At 42.1% G+C, this 19,043-nt stretch overlaps 1 protein-coding gene across 10 annotated transcripts in view; it reads right to left on the reverse strand.

Moving 5' to 3' along the window:
* CENPI (centromere protein I) overlaps positions 1-19,043 on the reverse strand; it is a 71,470-nt gene that overhangs the window by 46,255 nt on the left and 6,172 nt on the right. For all 10 annotated transcript variants that reach the window (XR_016228152.1, XR_007912123.3, XR_016228151.1 and 7 more), the window contains exons 4-14: positions 13,655-13,773; positions 13,268-13,375; positions 8,500-8,548; positions 8,160-8,206; positions 5,554-5,643; positions 5,095-5,223; positions 4,699-4,866; positions 4,423-4,543; positions 2,783-2,874; positions 903-1,020; positions 749-813 (exon numbers count right to left, since the gene is read on the reverse strand). Coding sequence is in view for 7 of the 10 variants with exons in the window: in XM_089324517.1 (XP_089180643.1) it covers positions 749-813; positions 903-1,020; positions 2,783-2,874; positions 4,423-4,543; positions 4,699-4,866; positions 5,095-5,223; positions 5,554-5,643; positions 8,160-8,206; positions 8,500-8,548; positions 13,268-13,375; positions 13,655-13,773 (1,106 nt within the window). In the remaining 3 variants the exon portion in view is untranslated. The remainder of the gene's footprint in view (positions 1-748; positions 814-902; positions 1,021-2,782; positions 2,875-4,422; positions 4,544-4,698; positions 4,867-5,094; positions 5,224-5,553; positions 5,644-8,159; positions 8,207-8,499; positions 8,549-13,267; positions 13,376-13,654; positions 13,774-19,043) is intronic.

Consider the following 19,043-nt stretch of genomic DNA (forward strand, 5'->3'; position numbering starts at 1 on the left):
TTGGCCTGGACCAGCCTCAGCCGTTGTGGCCATTTGGGGAGTGAGCCAGTTGATGGAAAATATCTCTATCTCTGTCTCACCACCTTTCAATTCAATAAATCTTATTTTCAAAAGTGAAAAAAAGCTATAAAAGAAACATTACTTATATTGTCACTCTTTTGGAATAGGAAAAACCATTCTAGAAGAAATTCATTCAAGGAGAACTCCTGGAAGCCACAATGGTCTTTTTTTAATCAAGTAAGATTAGAACAATCAGATTTACAGAAAATAACTATACTATAAATATACAATACAGCAAGTTTTGTTTGCTGTGGTTACTACTGTATTCTCAAGTGTCAAAATATATATCTAGAACATAGCAGAAGCCTCAATAAATATTTTTGGAATGAATAAGCCTATCTACCAAAATATAAATCACAACAAAGTCTGCTTAAGTATTTTCTAGGTTGTTTTTATTAATACACATTTGCCTCTTATTCATTCACTTTGTCATCTGTAATTAAGTAGAAATAGTTCAGGAAAACTATATACAACAAAATCTTAAAGATGTACAATTCTAGGCACTAACTCTGAATTAAGCAATGGAGATCTCAAATCCCAGGTCCAAGAGAATCCTGGTAGAAAACTATTGCTGTCATGTTTGGGATTGTGTACCACTGGCAATAGATATTCTTCGCAATAAATTCAAGCAAGAAATTCAAGCAAGATGAGTTTTTGGTTTTTTTTGGTTTTTTTTGTTTTTTTTTACCTTGAAATAAATGGTTGATGTAAAGAAAAGGTGTGCCAAATGGTCAAAGAGAAGTGGTTTCATCTCTAGGAATTAAAAAAAGAAAAAGATTATTCAAAATCCTTTTGACTCATATTATGCTGAATTAATTCCTCCAAATCTTTATGACACATACCAGAAAAGTTATTAAAAGGGATCCAGCTCACAAGCTGAAGGACCTGCGACCGACAACAGAAGCCATCCCAGAGAGGAAGGCTTTTATACAGGAATGCTTCACAGGAATAAAATCCTTCCTGTAACACAAAGGAAACCTTACATGGAACTCACCAGTCATGATTACTCCAACAACCAATTTATTTTGTGCTATATTTGTTTCTAGATTTTTTTTGTCATCAATATAATAAAATCAAAATAAAATTAGGTATTAGACTTCCTCATAGAAAGGATGCAATGATTAATATTTGGATACATTACCATCATTATTAATATAGTTTTCAAACACAAAACTTTATCAGTTGGAAAGAAGATAAAGTTACATAATATTTTTAAAGATACATGAAATTTGTTATTTTGGAGTATATGCAGTAACTTGAATAGTTAATAAAATATTTACAATGCTAGATAATAGGGTTGGTATTTCATTACAAGCCACAGAATAAAACTAATCTCTAGGCAGCATCATCTAGAGAGGTCACAGTTCCTAAGTCACTTATGTTTCCACCAGAGTGAGGATCAAGGTCGTCCCTTTGTTCCTTTGTCAAACTGGGCCTTATGTAGTGGCATGGATCAGGACTCTATCCTAGATCTTCTTTTCATGGCATGAACTCTCTGGGAAGTCTTGCACATCAAAGCTAGAACCACCACCTTTACCATGAGGAGTCTTAAATTTATATCTCTAGTCCAAATCTCATTCCTGAACTACACAGGCTCATTATCTTACTACCTACCAAATACGACCTCATAGATGTCCCAAAGGCATCTCTTAAATCAAGTGTGTCTTTCGAAGTCTGCTCCTCCTGTATTCCTTTTCTTAGTAAATGGCATCCATCCTCCCAACAGGAAATCCAAAAGTCAACCAAGTTCCCTCCCTTTATGCTCACTACCATCATCCATATCCAACCTTTCAATTAAAGTATCTCACATCAAATCCTTAAGATTTACTAGACAATCATTTATGCATATGAGGTACCAAGCTGAACATCTGTACATGAAGAAACCTTAAACATGGTTTTTGCCTGCTGGAAGCTCATAACATGTAAAAAAAAAAAAACACCTGAGGTTGAACATGCATGATAGAGGTAAGCAGAGGGAGCATGGGACCACATAAAACAAGGAGCTAACTCAGACTGGAATGACAAGTAAAGCCTTTGTGATGGTATTGATACCAGAGTCACAGCTTCAAGTCCAATCAGGGTTACCCAGGCCAACCAGAAGATATCAGACACTCAAAAATTGTTCACTATAAGAACATAAGTAGGGGCTGGCACTGTGACGCAGTAGGTGAAAGCCCCAGCCTGCAGTGCTGGCATCCCATATGAGTGCTGGGTTCAAGTCCCAGCAGCTCCACTTCCCATCCAGCTCTGTGCCAATGTGCCTGGGAAAGCAGCGGAGAATGACCCAAGTCCTTGGGCCCTTGCACCCACGTGGGAGTCCCGGAGAGGCTCAGTTCTGGCTGTTTCAGCCATTTTGGGGAGTGAATCAGTGGATGGAAGATATCTCTCTCTGTATCTCTGCCTCTCTCTGTAACTGTCTTTCAAATAAATAAAATAAATCAATAAAAAAAGAACATAAGTAGTGACCCTATGAGATTTTACTGTACTAGATAATTCAATGAATTGAATGCATTCAATTACATTTTCAGTTTATTCTCTTAAATTACAGAACTTTCCCTTTTATTTGCATGATTTTACATATTTAATTTTCAAATTCAACAGTGTAAAGATTAAAAAAAAAGTAAGTCCGACTTGTTTGTGTTTGTAAAGAGTTTCAAAGTGAACAAATATTTTTTTTTTTACAAAAGATATCAGGTATTAAAGAAAGGAAGTAGAATCTTACATGTAAGAAGGACTCTGCCCTGATGATCGTGTCCAGAAAGCTGGCAAACTCTTTTCCATTTTCATAATTATTCACTTTGTACCAAACGCATTCTAGAGCAGAAATTAAATATAAGCACTTTGTTATAAAGTATAAAATAGGGGTCAGTGTTGTGGCACAGCAGGTTAAGCTGCACCTGCAACACTGTCATCCCATATAGCAGCACCAGTTGGAATTCTGGTCATTCCTCTTCAATCCAGCTCCTGATAATGCAGCTGGGAAAGCAGTAGAAGATGGCCCAAGTACGTGGATCCCTGCCACTCATGTGGGAGACCCGGATGGAGTTCTCGGTTCCTGGCTTCCACCTGGCTCAGTCTCAGCTTTGTGCCATTTGGGGACTGAACCAGCAGATGACAGATCTCTTTTTCTCTCTCTCTCTCTCTCTCTCTGTCACTCTTTCAAATAAATGAATCTTTTTTGAAAACTAAAATATAAAACAAAAACAAAAACCATAAAGAAAATGGGGCCGGCATTGTGGCACAGCAGGTAAAGCTGCTGCCTGTGACACTTGCATTTTAGCTGGGCATTGGTTTGAGTCCCCACTGCTCCACTTCTGATCCAGCTCCCTGCTGTTGGCCTGGGAAAAGAAGTGGAAGATGGCCCAAGTGCTTAAACTCCTGCCATTCACATGAGAGAAGCTCCCGGCTTCAGCCTGGCCCAGCCCTGGTTGTTGCAGTCATCTGGGGAGTGAACCAGTGGATGAAGAATCAATCTCTCTTTCTCTCTCCTCCCTCCTCCCACTTGTGTGTGTGTGTCCCTTTCTGTATCTCAGACTTTTAAATAAAATAAATCTTTAAAATAAACACAAGATGTTTATAAACATAAAAATAAAAACCACAAGGGGCTGGAACCGTGGCACAGTAAGTTAATCTTCTGCCTATGGCACCAGCAACCCATATGAGTGCAGGTTCTAGTCCTGGCTGCTCCTCTTCCAATCCACTCTCTGCTGTGGCCTGGGAAAGCAGTAGAAGATGGCTCAAGACCTTGGGCCCCTGCGCCCACATGGGAAACCGGGAAGAATCTCCTGGCTCCTGGCTTTGGATCGGCGCAGCTCTGGCCATTGTGGCCATTTGGAGAGTGAACCAATGCACGGAAGACCTTTCTCTCTGTCTCTCCCTTTCCCTGTCTGTAACCCTACCTCTCAAATAAATAAATAAAATCTTTAAAATGAAATAAAATAATGAAATGCATGGGAATAAAGAGTCTTTAAAAAATAAAATAGGCCGGTGCCGCGGCTCAATAGGCTAATCCTCCGCCTTGCGGCGCCGGCACACCAGGTTCTAGTCCCGGTTGGGGCGCTGGATTCTGTCCTGGTTGCCCCTCTTCCAGGCCAGCTCTCTGCTGTGGCCAGGGAAGGCAGCGGAGGATGGCCCAAGTACTTGGTCCCTGCACCCCATGGGAGACCAGGAGAAGCACCTGGCTCCTGCCTTCGGATCAGCGCGGTACGCCGGCCAGGTACGCCGGCCGCGGCGGCCATTGGAGGGTGAACCAATGGCAAAGGAAGACCTTTCTCTCTGTCTCTCTCTCACTGTCCACTCTGCCTGTTAAAAAAAATAAATTAATTAATAAAATAAAATAAAAACAAAAACCATAATTCTTACCTTCTTGTAATGTTTGACTCAACCAGTGATAGAGTCTCAAAAGGACAGACTCATCTCGGATACAGTTAATATAGTGAAGAAGCAGAGAGTTGTTTAGCACTGAGCCCATCTGAGAAGGCAGCTGCAAAGAACAAACAAGTGGTCAAACAGTAACTATGAGTAAATGAAAAGTGGGTCAACAAAACAAGGACATCATCATATAGGAAACATATAATAAAAATAAAGGTCATGAAGATCAGCAGAAAATGCAAATGAGCACGTGGTCCAGTCACATACCTCTAAGCAATGGATGTTCTCTAAAAGTTGAGGGAACCTCTGAAGCTGTTCTAGTGGCAACGACCCACTGCTACTGAGATACTCAGAAAGATTCATCTCTTTTTTCCCACATTCTGTAGTGTGGCTACTGGAATTTAACACTGGTATAATGGAGTGAGAATTCCACTTCTAAAGGAGAAATATAAAACAATGTATCCATGGATGAAACAGACTACAAACTATAAACATAAAAACAGTTGTTATGGTGTTTCAATGAAAGGAGTCTAAATGTAGTTTAGAACCACGGACGATTAAAACATACTTAAATATCTACAGTCTCCCCCAATATCTGAATAGTTATTGTCGGGATTTAATACAATAAGGCCACAGAAGTCATTCGGGGCTTTAGATACTTACTCTTTTTAGAGGACGGATGTTAGCTGGACCTAACATCAGTTTTCGAGGTTCTGGACAAAGTCCTTGGTTTCTTTGCCTCACAGCAAGCAGAGCAGTCTTCCACAGATTCTCTGAGTTCTTAAAATAGATCTATACGTTTGGATGGGAAGTTCAAAAGAGTAGTTACTGGTAAGTTGCAGCAACATAGAATCTAGTACTCTGTAACTGAAGCATATTAAAATAAAATCTTTGGCACCCCTACAAATCCAATTAAAGATTTTTCTTTCTGATCAGGAATCAATTAAATGAATCAGATGGGATCAACACAAAGTGTCAATCCCTAAAACAACTTCCCCAAAACTGTGCCACATACTAGCTCTTAAAACAGAAGGCTATAATCACTTCAGTCCAAATCTGTAAATTAACTTTATCCAAAATACATATTTCAATCTCAATACTTCTCTGTCTTTAATATCTTACCTTCTTCCTTACAGGCAAAGAGACAGATATCAAAGTAGGAACAAAGAACTTATACACTGACAACAAAGCCTGAAGATGAGGCTGCATTCCCTGAAATAAAATAAAGAGTTTTCAATTTTCAATTTTGTGGCCAATAACAACTGAAGAAACAAATATCAAGAAGAAAAACAAATAATAAACTGAAACTAATATATATTCAGACTCTATTTTCACTATGAAATATAGTTAGAGAAGACCAAGGAGTACATATCCATATATTTAAATCAACCATCATAAAATAACTTTCGCCAACCTGTGATCTTCTCTTTTATGACCTTTTGCCCTGTATTAATTCTTACTTGTATTCTCTCTCTTCTTCACTTTCATTTTATCTTCTTTTCTGTCCATATCTGCTTTTTACTAGTCATACTTTTTATAAGAACTCAAGTTTACTCATCCTCAGTTTAGACACCAAGGAGGTAGGAACAAAAGGTGAGCCAAGAAAACAGATCAAAGGTAATATTAACATAATTATCACAATTCCCGGAATATTAAGTAGGACATCTCACAATTCGCATGCTGTAGTCAAGCACCTGGATATAACCAGAACAACTTAACCAAAACACTAAGTTCACAATGAAAAAGGTAATTATTGCAGCAGGCATTGTGGCACAGTGGGTTAAGCTGTGCCCACGACGTCAGCATCCCATACTAGGACAACAGTTCAAGTCCCAGCTGCTCTGCTTCTGATCCAGATCCCTATTAATACACCTGGGAAGACAGCAGAAGATGACCCAAGTGCTTAGGTCCCTGCCATCCATGTGGGAAACTAGGATGGAGGTCTTGGCTTCTGGCTTCAGCCTGGCCCAGATCAGGCTGCTGCAGCCATTTGGGGAATAAACCTGCAGACGGAAGATATTTCTCACTCTCTGTCACCCTGCCTTTCAAATAAATAGAAAAAATATTTTGTAGAAATAATGAAATCTTGTATTCAAAGTCTGGGTTTAAAATTTTTAGATAATCATCACCTAAGTCATTTTCATTTACTCCTGTTTTTTTTAAAAAAAAATTCTTTATTTGAAAGGCAGAATTACAGAGAGGCAGAGAGAGAGAGAGAGAGAGAGAGAGAGAGATCTTCCATCTGCTGGTTTACTCCCCAAATAGCTGCAACAGCCAGAGCTGGGCTGATCCAAAGCCAGGAGCCAGGAGCTTCTTCCAGGTCTCCCACGCAGGTGCAGGGGCCCAAAGACTTGGGCCATCTTCTATTACTTTCCCAGGCGCATTAGCAGGGAACTGGATCAGAAGTGGAGCAGTTAAGACTCGAACTGGTGCCCATAAGGGATGCTGGCACTGTAGGTGGTGGCTTTACACATGCCACCACAGCACTGGCCCCAATTAAGTCCTTTTATTTAACTTGAATATACAGTGTATTTCAATAACTACAAATCAGCACGCTCTTATATTATGGTAAGAATTTTCTGCTGAAAGGTTTTACTGTGAGCCTACGCTGTGGCATAGCGGGTAAAACCGCCGTCTGCAATGCAGGCATCCCATATGGGCACCAGTTCTAGTCCCAGCTGCTCTACTTGCAATCCAGCTCTCTGCTATGGCCTGGGAAAGCAGTGCAAGATGGCCAAGTCCTTGGACCCCTGCACCCATGCGGGAGACCCGGAAGAAGCTCCTGGCTCCTGGCTTCCGATCGGCCCAGCTCCAGCCATTGCAGCCAACTGGGAGGTGAACCAGCAGATGGAAGACCTCTCTCTCTCTGCCTCTCCTTCTCTCTCTGTATAACTCTATAACTTTCAAATAAATAAATAAATCTTTAAAAAAAAGTTTTACTGTAATATAAGATAACTTACAACTTTCTACAATTTCTATTAACATAAAATAAAATGCAATTTGGACCAAAAAAAGCACTACCATTACTATTCTCAGAGACTATGAAAAGATATGTTACCTACAAATCTAAATTATGAGGTTATAAAACAAGAACAATCATTGAATTGTTACTAGAAGAAATCTCCCATGGAGAAGCACAAATGTGTTATGTGTTTGTGTTTTGAATTCAATGTGAATGACTTTAGACAGACCATGATGGCTTCAGTTAGGCCTGGGCACTACTGTTTCAAACTGTTTTATACCCAAAGCTTCACAGACTCCTGTTATTTGGCAGGTACAGTAGAAATAACAACGCAAAAGAGTTGTAAGGACAAGAGATAAAGGTCAAAGAACATATGGAATTTTAAATATCCAGAAGAGAACATCTTGACATGCTTTTGTAGATCCCATTCACAAAAAACAACTATAAACTCACTTCTGACTTTGAAGTACTCCCTAACATTCCAGCCATCCCAACTCAGTTCCCTAACAAGTGTTTGCTGTTTGACATCTACATGCTGTTCTCTCTAGCAGCAATGCCTTGCTCCTTCTTTACTTACCTAAATCCTATTTATCCCTTAAATTTTCTTTCAACCATCACCACTCCTCCTTTGCTGCTTTTTTTACTTTGTTGACTGAGCTCTTCAGAATGTGAGTTCCTTTTAGATAATGACTCATTTGACTCTTTTTGTATCCCCAAAGCCTAGACCACAGAACAATGGCCAGTCTTTGGTCTTTTAGGTACTCACCATTTTTGCCTGAAGATCAAGCAGTTTTCTCACACGAAATGGCTTAACTACAAAAGGTGAAGAGAAAAGGTTTTATATATTTGATTCAGAATAAAGAGAAACCGGTAATACCTACCCAGCACGTAGCTCATGTAGTTTCTTCTGACAATACACCAAGAATAGAAATATCCTGTTCAGTTAAGTCATTAAGCCGATGCTTTTAGATAAAAATACTAAAAAGTAATTTCCACAAAATGAGGCCTGTCATAACTAACACTAATAGCTACTTTAACTTTATAAAGGCCAATACAGATGCTAATTATGCAGAGTGAATTAATACAACTGGAATGAAAATACTCACCATTCTCTTTTTTGGTAAGTAAATATAACAAATGGCAGACATAAGGGCACTGTTAAAATACAAAAAAAAAATTTGTAAAGAAATGACAATACATCTTGAACAAAACAGCAACACATTTTCTTCAAATGTCAATCTCACCTGGTAAGTAAAAAGGCTTAAGGACTTCCTTGAACAATAGTTTTATAAAACTTCTCTTTTCTGTACTACATAGTGGTTTTTTATAACTATAACAACAGTTTTAACTGGCACCCCATTAGGTAATTTTTTAAAAACAATATACTTATTTGAAAGGCAGAGTTACAAAGAAAGAGAGGGAGATAGACACACACAGCAGCAGGGGAGAGGGAGGGAATATCTTCTATCTGCTGGTTCACTTCTCAAATGGCAGCAATAGCCAAGGTTGGACAGGCCAAAGCCAGAAGCCTGGAACACCATCCAGGTATTCCGTGAGAGTTGCAGGGGCCCAATTACTTGAGTCATCTTCTATTGTCTTCCCAGGTGCATTAACTGGAAGCTGGATTACAAGCAGAGCAGCTAAGACTTTGAACTGGCACTCATATGGGATGCTGGCAACACAGGAGGCAGCTTAACCCATTACATCACAACACCAGCCAAAAGGTCATTTTCAGGTAATGTAAAAACACCACTGACAACTTGAAAAACAGTAAAGACTTACCCATGATCCTTCTACCTAATAAAGACATATACTCTGTTCATTATTAATCCATATTTATTAAGATACAAACTAATTTTCCACTTAAAAGGACATTCCATGTTTTTTAGTCTTCAAAGTTATTTTTCAATGATGCTTCATATTCCAGTGAGTAGACATACTGTAATTTGACTAACAGCTTAGTCCTTAGTTTTGCAAATAATAGGCACTCAGAAATTTGTTAATTAAAGTACAGGTGCTTAGCCTCACAGGGCACCTTTGTCCTGGCTCCAGCTCCTGACTCTAACTTCCTGCTAGAGGAGAAACTAAAGCCAACAAACAGGCAATAGACTCGAGATTTAAGACCAATCAGCTTTCAGAGCTCTTGCTGGCAACCACTATGCCAATACTACTATGAAGTACTGAAATTAGTAAGTACCTGGGGCAACTTTATGGCCCAGCAGTTAAGATTTTGCTAAGGACACTCACGTCTCACACTGGATTGCTTCAATCAACACCTGTTTCCGGCTTCTTGCTACTGCAGACTCTGGGAGGCAGGGGTAATGACTCAAGTGACCGCATTCCTGCCACCCCTTGCTAATTTTCTTCTCAGCTCCACGCTCGGACCCTGGCTCAATCCTGGCCATTGTGAGCACCTGGGGAGTGAACCAGCACATGGGAGCACTCTGTCTCTAATAAAGAAATAACTTTTTAAAAATGACTGAATGGTGGGTCTAGCGCTGTGGTGTAGTGGGCTAAGCCTCCGCCTGTGGCACCAAAATCTCATATGGGCACTGGTTCAAGACCTGGCTGCTCCACTTCCGATCCAGCTCTCTGCCATAGCCTGGGAAAGCAGCAGAAGATCGCCCAAGTCCTTGGGCCCCTGCACCCAAGTGAGAGACCTGGAAGAAGCTCCCGGCTACTGGATCCTGGCTTCAGATTGGCCAAGTTCCAGCCACTGCAGCCATTTGGAGAGTGAACCAGTGGATAGAAGACCTTTCTGCCTCTCAAGTAGATAAATAAATCTTTATTAAAAAAAGGGGGGGGCATAGGAGCTGGTGTTTTGGTGCAGTGAGCTAAGCTGCTACCTGCAACACCAGCATCCCATACCAGAGCTCAGGTTCAAGTCCTGCCTGCTCCACATCCAATCCAGCTTCTTGCTGTGCATCTGGGAAAGCAGTGGAAGATGGTCCAAGTACTTGGGCCCCTTCCTCCCATGTGGGAGACCTGGAAGAAGCTCCTGGCTCCTGGCTTTGGATCAGCCCAGCTCCAGCCACTGCAGCCACTTGAGGAGTGAACCAGTGGATGGAAGACCTTTCTCTCTGTCTCTCCCTCTCTCTGTAACTCTACTTCTCAAATAGTCTTTAAAACTCCAGCCAATTGGCCGGCGCCATGGCTCACTAGGCTAATCCTCTGCCTTGTGGCGCCAGCACACCGGGTTCTAGTCCCGGTCGGGGCGCCGCATTCTGTCCCGGTTGCCCCTCTTCCAGGCCAGCTCTGCTGTGGCCAGGGAGTGCAGTGGAGGATGGCCCAAGTGCTTGGGCCCTGTACCCCATGGGAGTCCAGGAGGAAGCACCTGGCTCCTGGCTTCAGATCAGCGCAGCACACCAGCCGTAGTGGCCATTTGGGGGGTGAACCAGTGGAAGGAAGACCTTTCTCTCTGTCTCTCTAACTCTGCCTGTCTTAAAAAAAAAAAAAAAGAAAGAAAAACATTTTCCAGATACCCAAGTTTGAATAACCATAGTTTGTATGTCATTCTTTCAAAAAAAAAAGAAAAAGAAAAGCAGCTTCACAACTCAAGCACACAAGTGCTTTTCCTCAGAATCACTGCACTTTAGTATGTAGAATGGCTTTGTTTGTACTTCCCATTTCATCACACAAATACTAAAGACATGTATCAAGGGTTGAGATTTAGTAAAGGTAATGGATTAATTTTTACTCTTTCACTTAGGACATTCTTAAATGAAATTAGCATTTTGAACTTTTTACTACAATAAAAAATACAACCACCACTGTTTGGTGCTATTGCCTTAATTTGTGCTGAAGTACCAGCAATTTTATCCAACATACATTAGCACCATCAGTGCCAATGTTAACACAAAGAAAATAGCAAACAATATCTTAGTATTATTATGAAAATAATTGTGACCTTTTGACTTCCTAAAAGAGTGGCATAGAGCTGCAGGGGTCCATAGACTTCTAGTCTAGAGCTTCATCATATTATACGTGAATTATCTTGTCAGTCTCCTAGTCTTCCTGTCTAGCCTCTCTCCTAATCTATACTGTTTGGCACTACTAAATAGCATCCTAGCATCCTACAAAACTCCTTTCAACATATTTTGCCCAAAATTTCTAAATGAAGTTCAAATTCCGAAGCATCACATTGAAAGACTTCTACAATCAACCCCTCACCCAACTCTTTCAGCCTTAGTGCTTACCACCACCCAACACTAACTCCAATTAAGTTAGATCCATCTATTTAAGGTCTCCTCAGACTCATGTTACACCTCTCACACCTGTGCTTGAGATAGCCCCCTCACATAGATCATTTTCTCTCACCAAATCCCAAATCCTATTCAATACTGAAGGCTCGGCTCCAAGCCCACACACTTCAAGATGCTTTTTCTAATCACTCTGATTAACAGTGTTCTCTTCCTTCCTGGAAATACACCAGCAATTATTATTCACACACTATCACATACTGCCTTTGACAATTTAACTCTCAATGTATTATTCAACTTTATGTGCTTTAATTCTACAACTAGATTTTAAGTTCCTGGAGTACACAAACTCCGTGCTAAACTTTGAAGCTTCTACAGTGCCTAGTACAATGCAATGAGCATACAGAAATACCAATTAAAAAAAAAACATAATCAATGGGCAGGGGGAAGAAGTGGCATTATGGTAGAACAGGTTAGGCCACAGCTTGAAGTGCCTGCATCCCATATCATAGCACCAGTTCAAGTCTTGGCTGCTCTGCTTCTGTTCCAACTCCATGATAATGTGCCAGGGAAAGCAGCAGAAGATGGCCACAAGTACTTGGGCCCCTGCCACCCATGCAGGAGACCCAGCTGGAGTTCCTGGATCCAGCCTGGACCACCCCGAGCCATTGTGGCCATTTGAGGAGTGACCTAGAATGATTTCTCTATCTCCCCACTTCTGTCACTCTGCCTTTCAAATAAATAAATAAATCTTTTTTAAATGCAATCAGGGGCTGGCAATGTGGGGTAGCAGGTTAAGCCAATGCCTGCAATGCTGGCATGCCATACAGGTGCCAGTTCAATTCCCAGCTGGTCCACTTCTGATCCAGCTCCCTTATAATGAACCTTGGAAACAACAGAAGATGCCCCATGTCCTTGGGGCCCTGCACCTATGTGGGAGATCCGAAAGCAGCTCCTAGTTCCTGGCTTCAGCCTGGACCAGCCCCAGTCATTGCAGCCATTTGGGAACTAAACCAGTAAAGGGAAGATTTCTGTCTCTCCTTCTCTCTCTGTAACTCTTTCAAATAAATAATCTTTTTAAAAAAGATACAGTCAATGGATGATTTTCCCAAAGGCAAGAGGATCTCAGTTACATGAGTGATTCACACAGTCTGTGAACTACTGATGGTCCTTGAAAGTCTTCCAGGTGGACAGCAAATTGATTTCTTAGAGTTATTAATGTTTTTAATGGAGATGATTATGTTATTTAATCAAACCCAGTCCACTGGCAACTCAGGAGATGTAATCCTCTCCTCCTCATTAATTCTGATGAGGTTTCTGCAGTGTTAATCAAGAAAATGTAGAGTAAGTGACCCCAAGGACCCTGTTGAAGTGGTTTAAATGTGAAAAAATGGCAACCACTGCTCCAGATCAGCAAAGAGACTCCAAGGTGGAGTCAACTCTATCTGTAACATGTTTATGTCCTTAAGAGAAGATGTAAAGCAAATATAGTAAAAATTTTACATTACCTAATCTGAGAGATGAACACAAGGGTTTTTATTATATTCCTTATACTTGCCTATGTTAAAGTAAATAAGGAAAACACATTGTGTGGCACTTGGAAGCACTTATGGTATGTCAATATAAATGAATACACTATTTGACTGATGCTTGATGCTGTCCTATGTTTACTTACCAGCACATCATCTTGCAATGAAGCAAAAAAGAAGCCATAGAGCAAGTTAATTTGCTCCTTATGATCAATGAAGTCAAACATTGCAATCAGCCAACGATAAAAAAGTACCTATCCAGAGACAAAATGTTTATCTTTAGAGAAACAGAACTGGTACAGAAGAGCTTAATTCCCCCCTCAGGGCTGTTTTAGAAGCTTCTAGCACAAAGTAGGATAATAGATTTCTCAGTAAAAATTTCTGTTTGAACAGAGTCCTTGCATCAAGCTATATCGTTCCAAAACTACAGGCTTTGCACAAAAGGCCACTGCCATTACTCCATAAGTGGCTCTTCCTTGCCAGCCCTTAAGTGGTTCTGAAGGACTTATCATCAAAGTGTTTAAAAAGATTACCTTGGTGCTACCAGAACACTTGCCAACACAAAGCCAGGAGACTGCCTTAACCACAGAATCTTCTGATATTAGAGTTGCTGGAATCAGGCACTTCAAAATCCGTGTGTTTACCGCATTCCCTGGACAGTAGACAAACTCTAAATTAAAATACAGCTTATTGCCGGCGCCGCGGCTCACTAGGCTAATCCTCCGCCTTGCGGCGCCAGCACACCGGGTTCTAGTTTCGGTCAGGGTGCCGGATTCTGTCCTGGTTGCCCCTCTTCCAGGCCAGCTCTCTGCTGTGGCCAGGGAGTGCAGTGGAGGATGGCCCAAGTCCTTGGGCCCTGCACCCCATGGAAGACCAGGAGAAGCACCTGGCTCCTGCCATCGGATCAGCGTGGTGCGCCGGCCGCGCCGGCCATTGGAGGGTGAACCAATGGCAAAGGAAGACCTTTCTCTCTGTCTCTCTCACTGTCTACTCTGCCTGTCAAAAAAAAAAAGATTTATTTATTTATTTGAAATGCAGAGTTATAGAGAAGCAGAGGCAGAGAGAGAGAGAGAAAGAGGTCTTCCATCCTCTGGCTCACTCCCCAAATAGCTGCAACAGCCAGAGCTACACCAATCCAAAATCAGGAGCCTGCAGCTTCTTCTGGGACTGCCCTGCAGGTGCAGGGGCCCAAGGACTCAGGTCATCTTCCACTGTTTTTCCAGGCCAACGAAGAGAGCTGGATTGGAAGTGTGGATTGGACTCGAATTGGTGCCCATATGGGATACTGGGATATTGGCACTGCAGGCAGCAGCTTTACTTGCTACACCACAGCACTAGCCCTTCTCACTTTATGTTTAAGGCAATAAAAACCAACACCATAATATTCAGTATCTCCTATCATTACAAAGCATTGCTCAAGACAAAATTATATATTTAACTTCTAATATAAACTCTAGAGCAAATTATTTGATCCAAATATTTCTATTTTTCAAAGGGGAAATGAATATAGGGTTTCTTTTTCAGGTGATGAAAACGCTCAGGAAATAGATAGTGGTGATTATGGTACAACTCTGTGACTATGCCCCAAAACACTGCATTTTTAAAAAAACAATTTTTTAAAACTTTTTGACAGGCAGAGTTAGACAGTGAGAGAGAGATACAAAGAGAGAGTTACAGAAAGAGAGACAGAGAGAAAGGTCTTCCTTCCGTTGGTTCACTTCCCTAATGGCCACATGGCCGGTGTTGCACCGATCCAAAGCCAGGAGCCAGATGCTTCCTCCTGGTCTCCCATGCGGGTGCAGGGCCCAAGCACTTGGGCCATCCTCCACTGCCTTCCTGGGCCAGAGAGCTGGACTGGAAGAGGAGCAACCGAAACTAGCACCCAGCGCCCCAACTGGGACTAGAAACCAGGGTGCCGGCACCACAGGCGGAGGATTAGCCAAGTGAGCCATGGCGCCGGCCAAAAACGAATTTTATGGTATGTGAATTATATCTCAAAGTCTTTCAATCACAGTGAAACTTCAAAGAGTTTTTGTATTACTTTCTTAATAGCACAATAGATTCTGATTTAAAGATACTAATAGACACTGTGCATGAGCAGCTACATTTAATAATAAATATATTTGTATCCTCAACTCTCTCAAAAAGGACAGGATGGCAGCATGGAAGATATCCTTGGAATTAGCTGACATTAACAACATTCTACACTAGTCTAACCTTTCCATTTTGTTCTCTGGCCTCCACAGCATTCTCCCTTCTGGTAATTAAAGTAATGTTTCGGATACTGGCTTTCTATTTACCCTATACCAACTTCTGTGCATGAAAGCTTCAGGAATCATTACTGCACCAGCCTCTACCCCATTAATCTGTACAGAAGCAAGCAAGCAGTAATGGCAGGTAACGAATCACAATAAAGTCTCTACTTTCTAATCTAGGCTTTTTGTTTCTTTTTTCTCTCCCACTCCTATACACTAAACCCTTTCAGAGTTTAAAACAGTCTCACTGGGGTCAGCGTTGTGGTGTAAAGGTTAAGCCTCTGCCTGAGAAGCCAGCATCACATATGGGCAGCAATTCAAGGCCCGGCTGCTCCATTTCCAATCCAGCTCCCTGCTGGTGTGCCTAGGAAAACAGGGAAAGATGGTCCAAGTGCTTGGGCCCTACACCCATGTGGAAGACCTGGAAGAAGCTCCTAACTCCTGGTTTCAGCCTGGCCCAGCCCCGACCATGGCAGCCATTTGGGCAGTGAACCAGTGGACTGAAGGCCTCTCTTTCTCCTCCTCTCTCTGTAACTCTGCCTTGCAAGTAAATAAAAAATAAATCTTTGGGAAAAAAAAGTCTCACCACCAACACTTTACATATGTGCCAAATACAAAGGGACTATTCAATACTAACTCTATAGTAACTTCCTGGTGACTTTTTAAATAATTTCTTATTTTTTGAAGATTTATTTATTTGAAAGAGTTACAGAGAAGCAGAGGCAGAAAGAGAGAGAAAGAGGTCATCCATCCACTAATGGCCTGGGAAAGCAGCAGAGGATGGCCCAGGTCTCTGGGCCCCTGAACCCAGATGAGAGACTCAGACGAAGCTCCTGACTCCTGGTTTTTCCTGGCTCACCCAGAGCCAGAAGTTACAGCCATCTGGGGAGTAAAGCAATGGATGGAAGATCTCTCTCTCTCTCTCTGTCTCTCCTTTTCTCTCTCTGTAACCTTTCAAAAAACCCTTTTTTAAAATATTTATTTATTTGAAAGGCAGAGTAACAGACAGGCAGAGGCAGAGAGAGGTCTTCCATCCGTTGGTTTACTCCCCAGATGACCGCAATGGCCAGAGCTGTGCCGATCTGAAGCCAGGATCAGGAGCCTCTTCTGGGTCTCCTAGACAGGTGCAGGGGCCCAAGAACTTGGCCCATCCTCTATTGCTTTCCCAGGCCATAGTAGAGAGCTGGATCAGAAGGGAAGCAGCCAGGATTCAAACCAGTGTCCATATGGGATGCCGGCACTATAGGCAGCAGCTTTACCCACTACGCCACAACACCAGCCCCTCAAGTAAAATTTAAAAAAAAAAAAAAGATTTGAGTGACAAGTGGCTTAGAAGGTACAGGAAGCTGTATCTAAAGTATCCACATGGAGGGACCTGATGAGCAATAAGGTTTATCCGTCCCCACACAACTCTGGAAAGACTCACACTTGAAAGTGCAAGAAACTGGGCCAGCACCATGGCATAGTGTGTGAGGCCGCATCACAGCGCCGGCATCACATATGGGCACCAGTTCGAGTCCCAGCTGCTCCACTTCTAATCCAGCTCCCTGCTAATGCACCTGAGAAAGCAGTGGAAGATGGCCCAAGTCCTTGGGCCTCTGAACCCACAAGGGAGACCCAGATGAAGCTCCTGGCTCCTGGTTTTGGCCTTGCTCAGCCCCAGTTATCACAGCCATTTGGGGAGTGAAATAGAGGACAGAAGATCGCTCTCTCTCTGTCTCTCCTTTTCTCTCCATAATTCATTCAAATAAAAAAATAAATTTTACAAAATAAAGTGCAGGAAACTGTCAAAGACAGGGATAGGATAAGGCGCGTAGCAAAAATCAAGGCTTGGTTAAAAGTGTGGGCACAAAATTAGTAAATATCCTCAGCCCACCAAGAACTCCCACCTTCCTTTACCCAAAGACTGGAGATTTTTTTTTTCAGGAGAAAATGAACCCACAAAAGGTCTGAACTTAAGAGATACCAAGCGGGGCCTATGCTATGGCGTAGTAGGTAAAGCTGCCACATGCAGTGCTGGCATCCCATATGGTCACCAGTTTGAGACCCGGCTGCTCCACTTCCGATCCAGCTCTCTGCTATGGCCTGGGAAAGCAATGGAAGATGGCCCAAGTCCTTGGGCCCCTGCATCCATGTGGGAAACCCGGAAGAATCTCCTGGCTCCTGGATTTGGATTGGCACAGCTCTGGCCATTGTCGCCATTTGGGGAGTGAACCAGTGGATGGAAAACTTCTCTCTCTGCCTCTGCCTCTCTACAACTGCCTTTCAAATAAATAAATACGCCTTTAAAAAAAACAAAAACAAAAAAAAAAAAACCTGTGTGTTCTATAGATGTTTTAAGAGAAGGAAAGGGTAGAATTATCTTGTAGACATTGATCAGTTAAATAGATTCCTGGGATGACATTTAAATCGAACAATCTGGCCAGCACCATGGTTCACTTGGCTAATCCTCTGCCTGCGGCACCAGCACCCTGGGTTCTAGTCCTGGTTGGGGTGCCGGTTCTGTCCCGGTTGCTCCTCTTCCATTCCAGCTCTCTGCTGTGGCCCGGGAGGGCAGTGGAGGATGGCCCAAGTGCTTGCGTCCCTGCATCAGCATGGGAAACCAGGAGGTCTCCTGGCTTTGGATCAGTGCAGCGCCAGCCGTGGCGGCCATTAGGGGAGTGAGCCAATGGAAGGAAGACCTTTCTGTCTCTCTCTCACTTTCTATAACTCCCTCTCTGTCTCTCTCACTGCCTAACTCTGCCTGTCAACAACAACAACAAAACAAACAAACAAATAAATCAAACAATCTGAAAGCACCTCCAAGTACAAAAACTGATTCAACTTTCTGGGAGAAAAAAAGAGAATCAATAAGGAAAGAGTGGAGAAATTAAATAACAGAGTCACACAGTGGATTCGATTTATAATTTGTTGTTACTTTAAAACACACACACACACACATCCCTAAAAATATGATGCTTGGTATATAGGAAGGAATATAACATCCAAGGGCCAGGAAATACTTAGTACATAGAGCATCTAATTTTGATAGCAGTCTTAATTTTAAGTAGAAAAAAACAGTAGCAATGTGGTGCAGCATAAACACTGGAATGAAGACCTGATTTCCTCAGCTATGGGTCTGGTATTAAGTCTCTTAATCATTCTAAACCATTTTTCCTCACCTTTCTAATGTGGGTTTTAGGGTTTAAAATTTCTTTGCAGTATGAATTTAGATATGAGAAGATTTCAAGTAGAAAGGATACTGACCAGATATTATTTCTAAGAATTTCTCCCAATCTCCATCCATACCACCAATGAACTTAGAAAATGAAATAGACATTTGCACAAAAAGTATCTTGGCTGTTAAGGTCACAGACACCGTGACGGAGACAGCATAAACATAAACTTGTCATAAATAAACCTAAAGGCAATGAAGTAGACTAACAATCTCTTAAGGTGTCTTCCAGTAACACTATTCAAAGTATTTTCTATGCTTCTGCAGAAAAGTGTTAAAAATGGTTGTTGTGAGGCCGGCGCCGCGGCTCACTAGGCTAATCCTCCGCCTAGCGGCGCTGGCACACCTGGTTCTAGTCCCGGTCGGGGCGCCGGATTCTGTCCCGGTTGCCCCTCTTCCAGGCCAGCCCTCTGCTGTGGTCAGGGAGTGCAGTGGAGGATGGCCCAGGTGCTT

The sequence above is a fragment of the Oryctolagus cuniculus genome, chromosome X (genome assembly GCF_051225735.1).
Source record: "Oryctolagus cuniculus isolate XC-2025 breed Fujian yellow rabbit chromosome X, ASM5122573v1, whole genome shotgun sequence".
In the NCBI taxonomy this organism is placed as follows: domain Eukaryota; kingdom Metazoa; phylum Chordata; class Mammalia; order Lagomorpha; family Leporidae; genus Oryctolagus; species Oryctolagus cuniculus.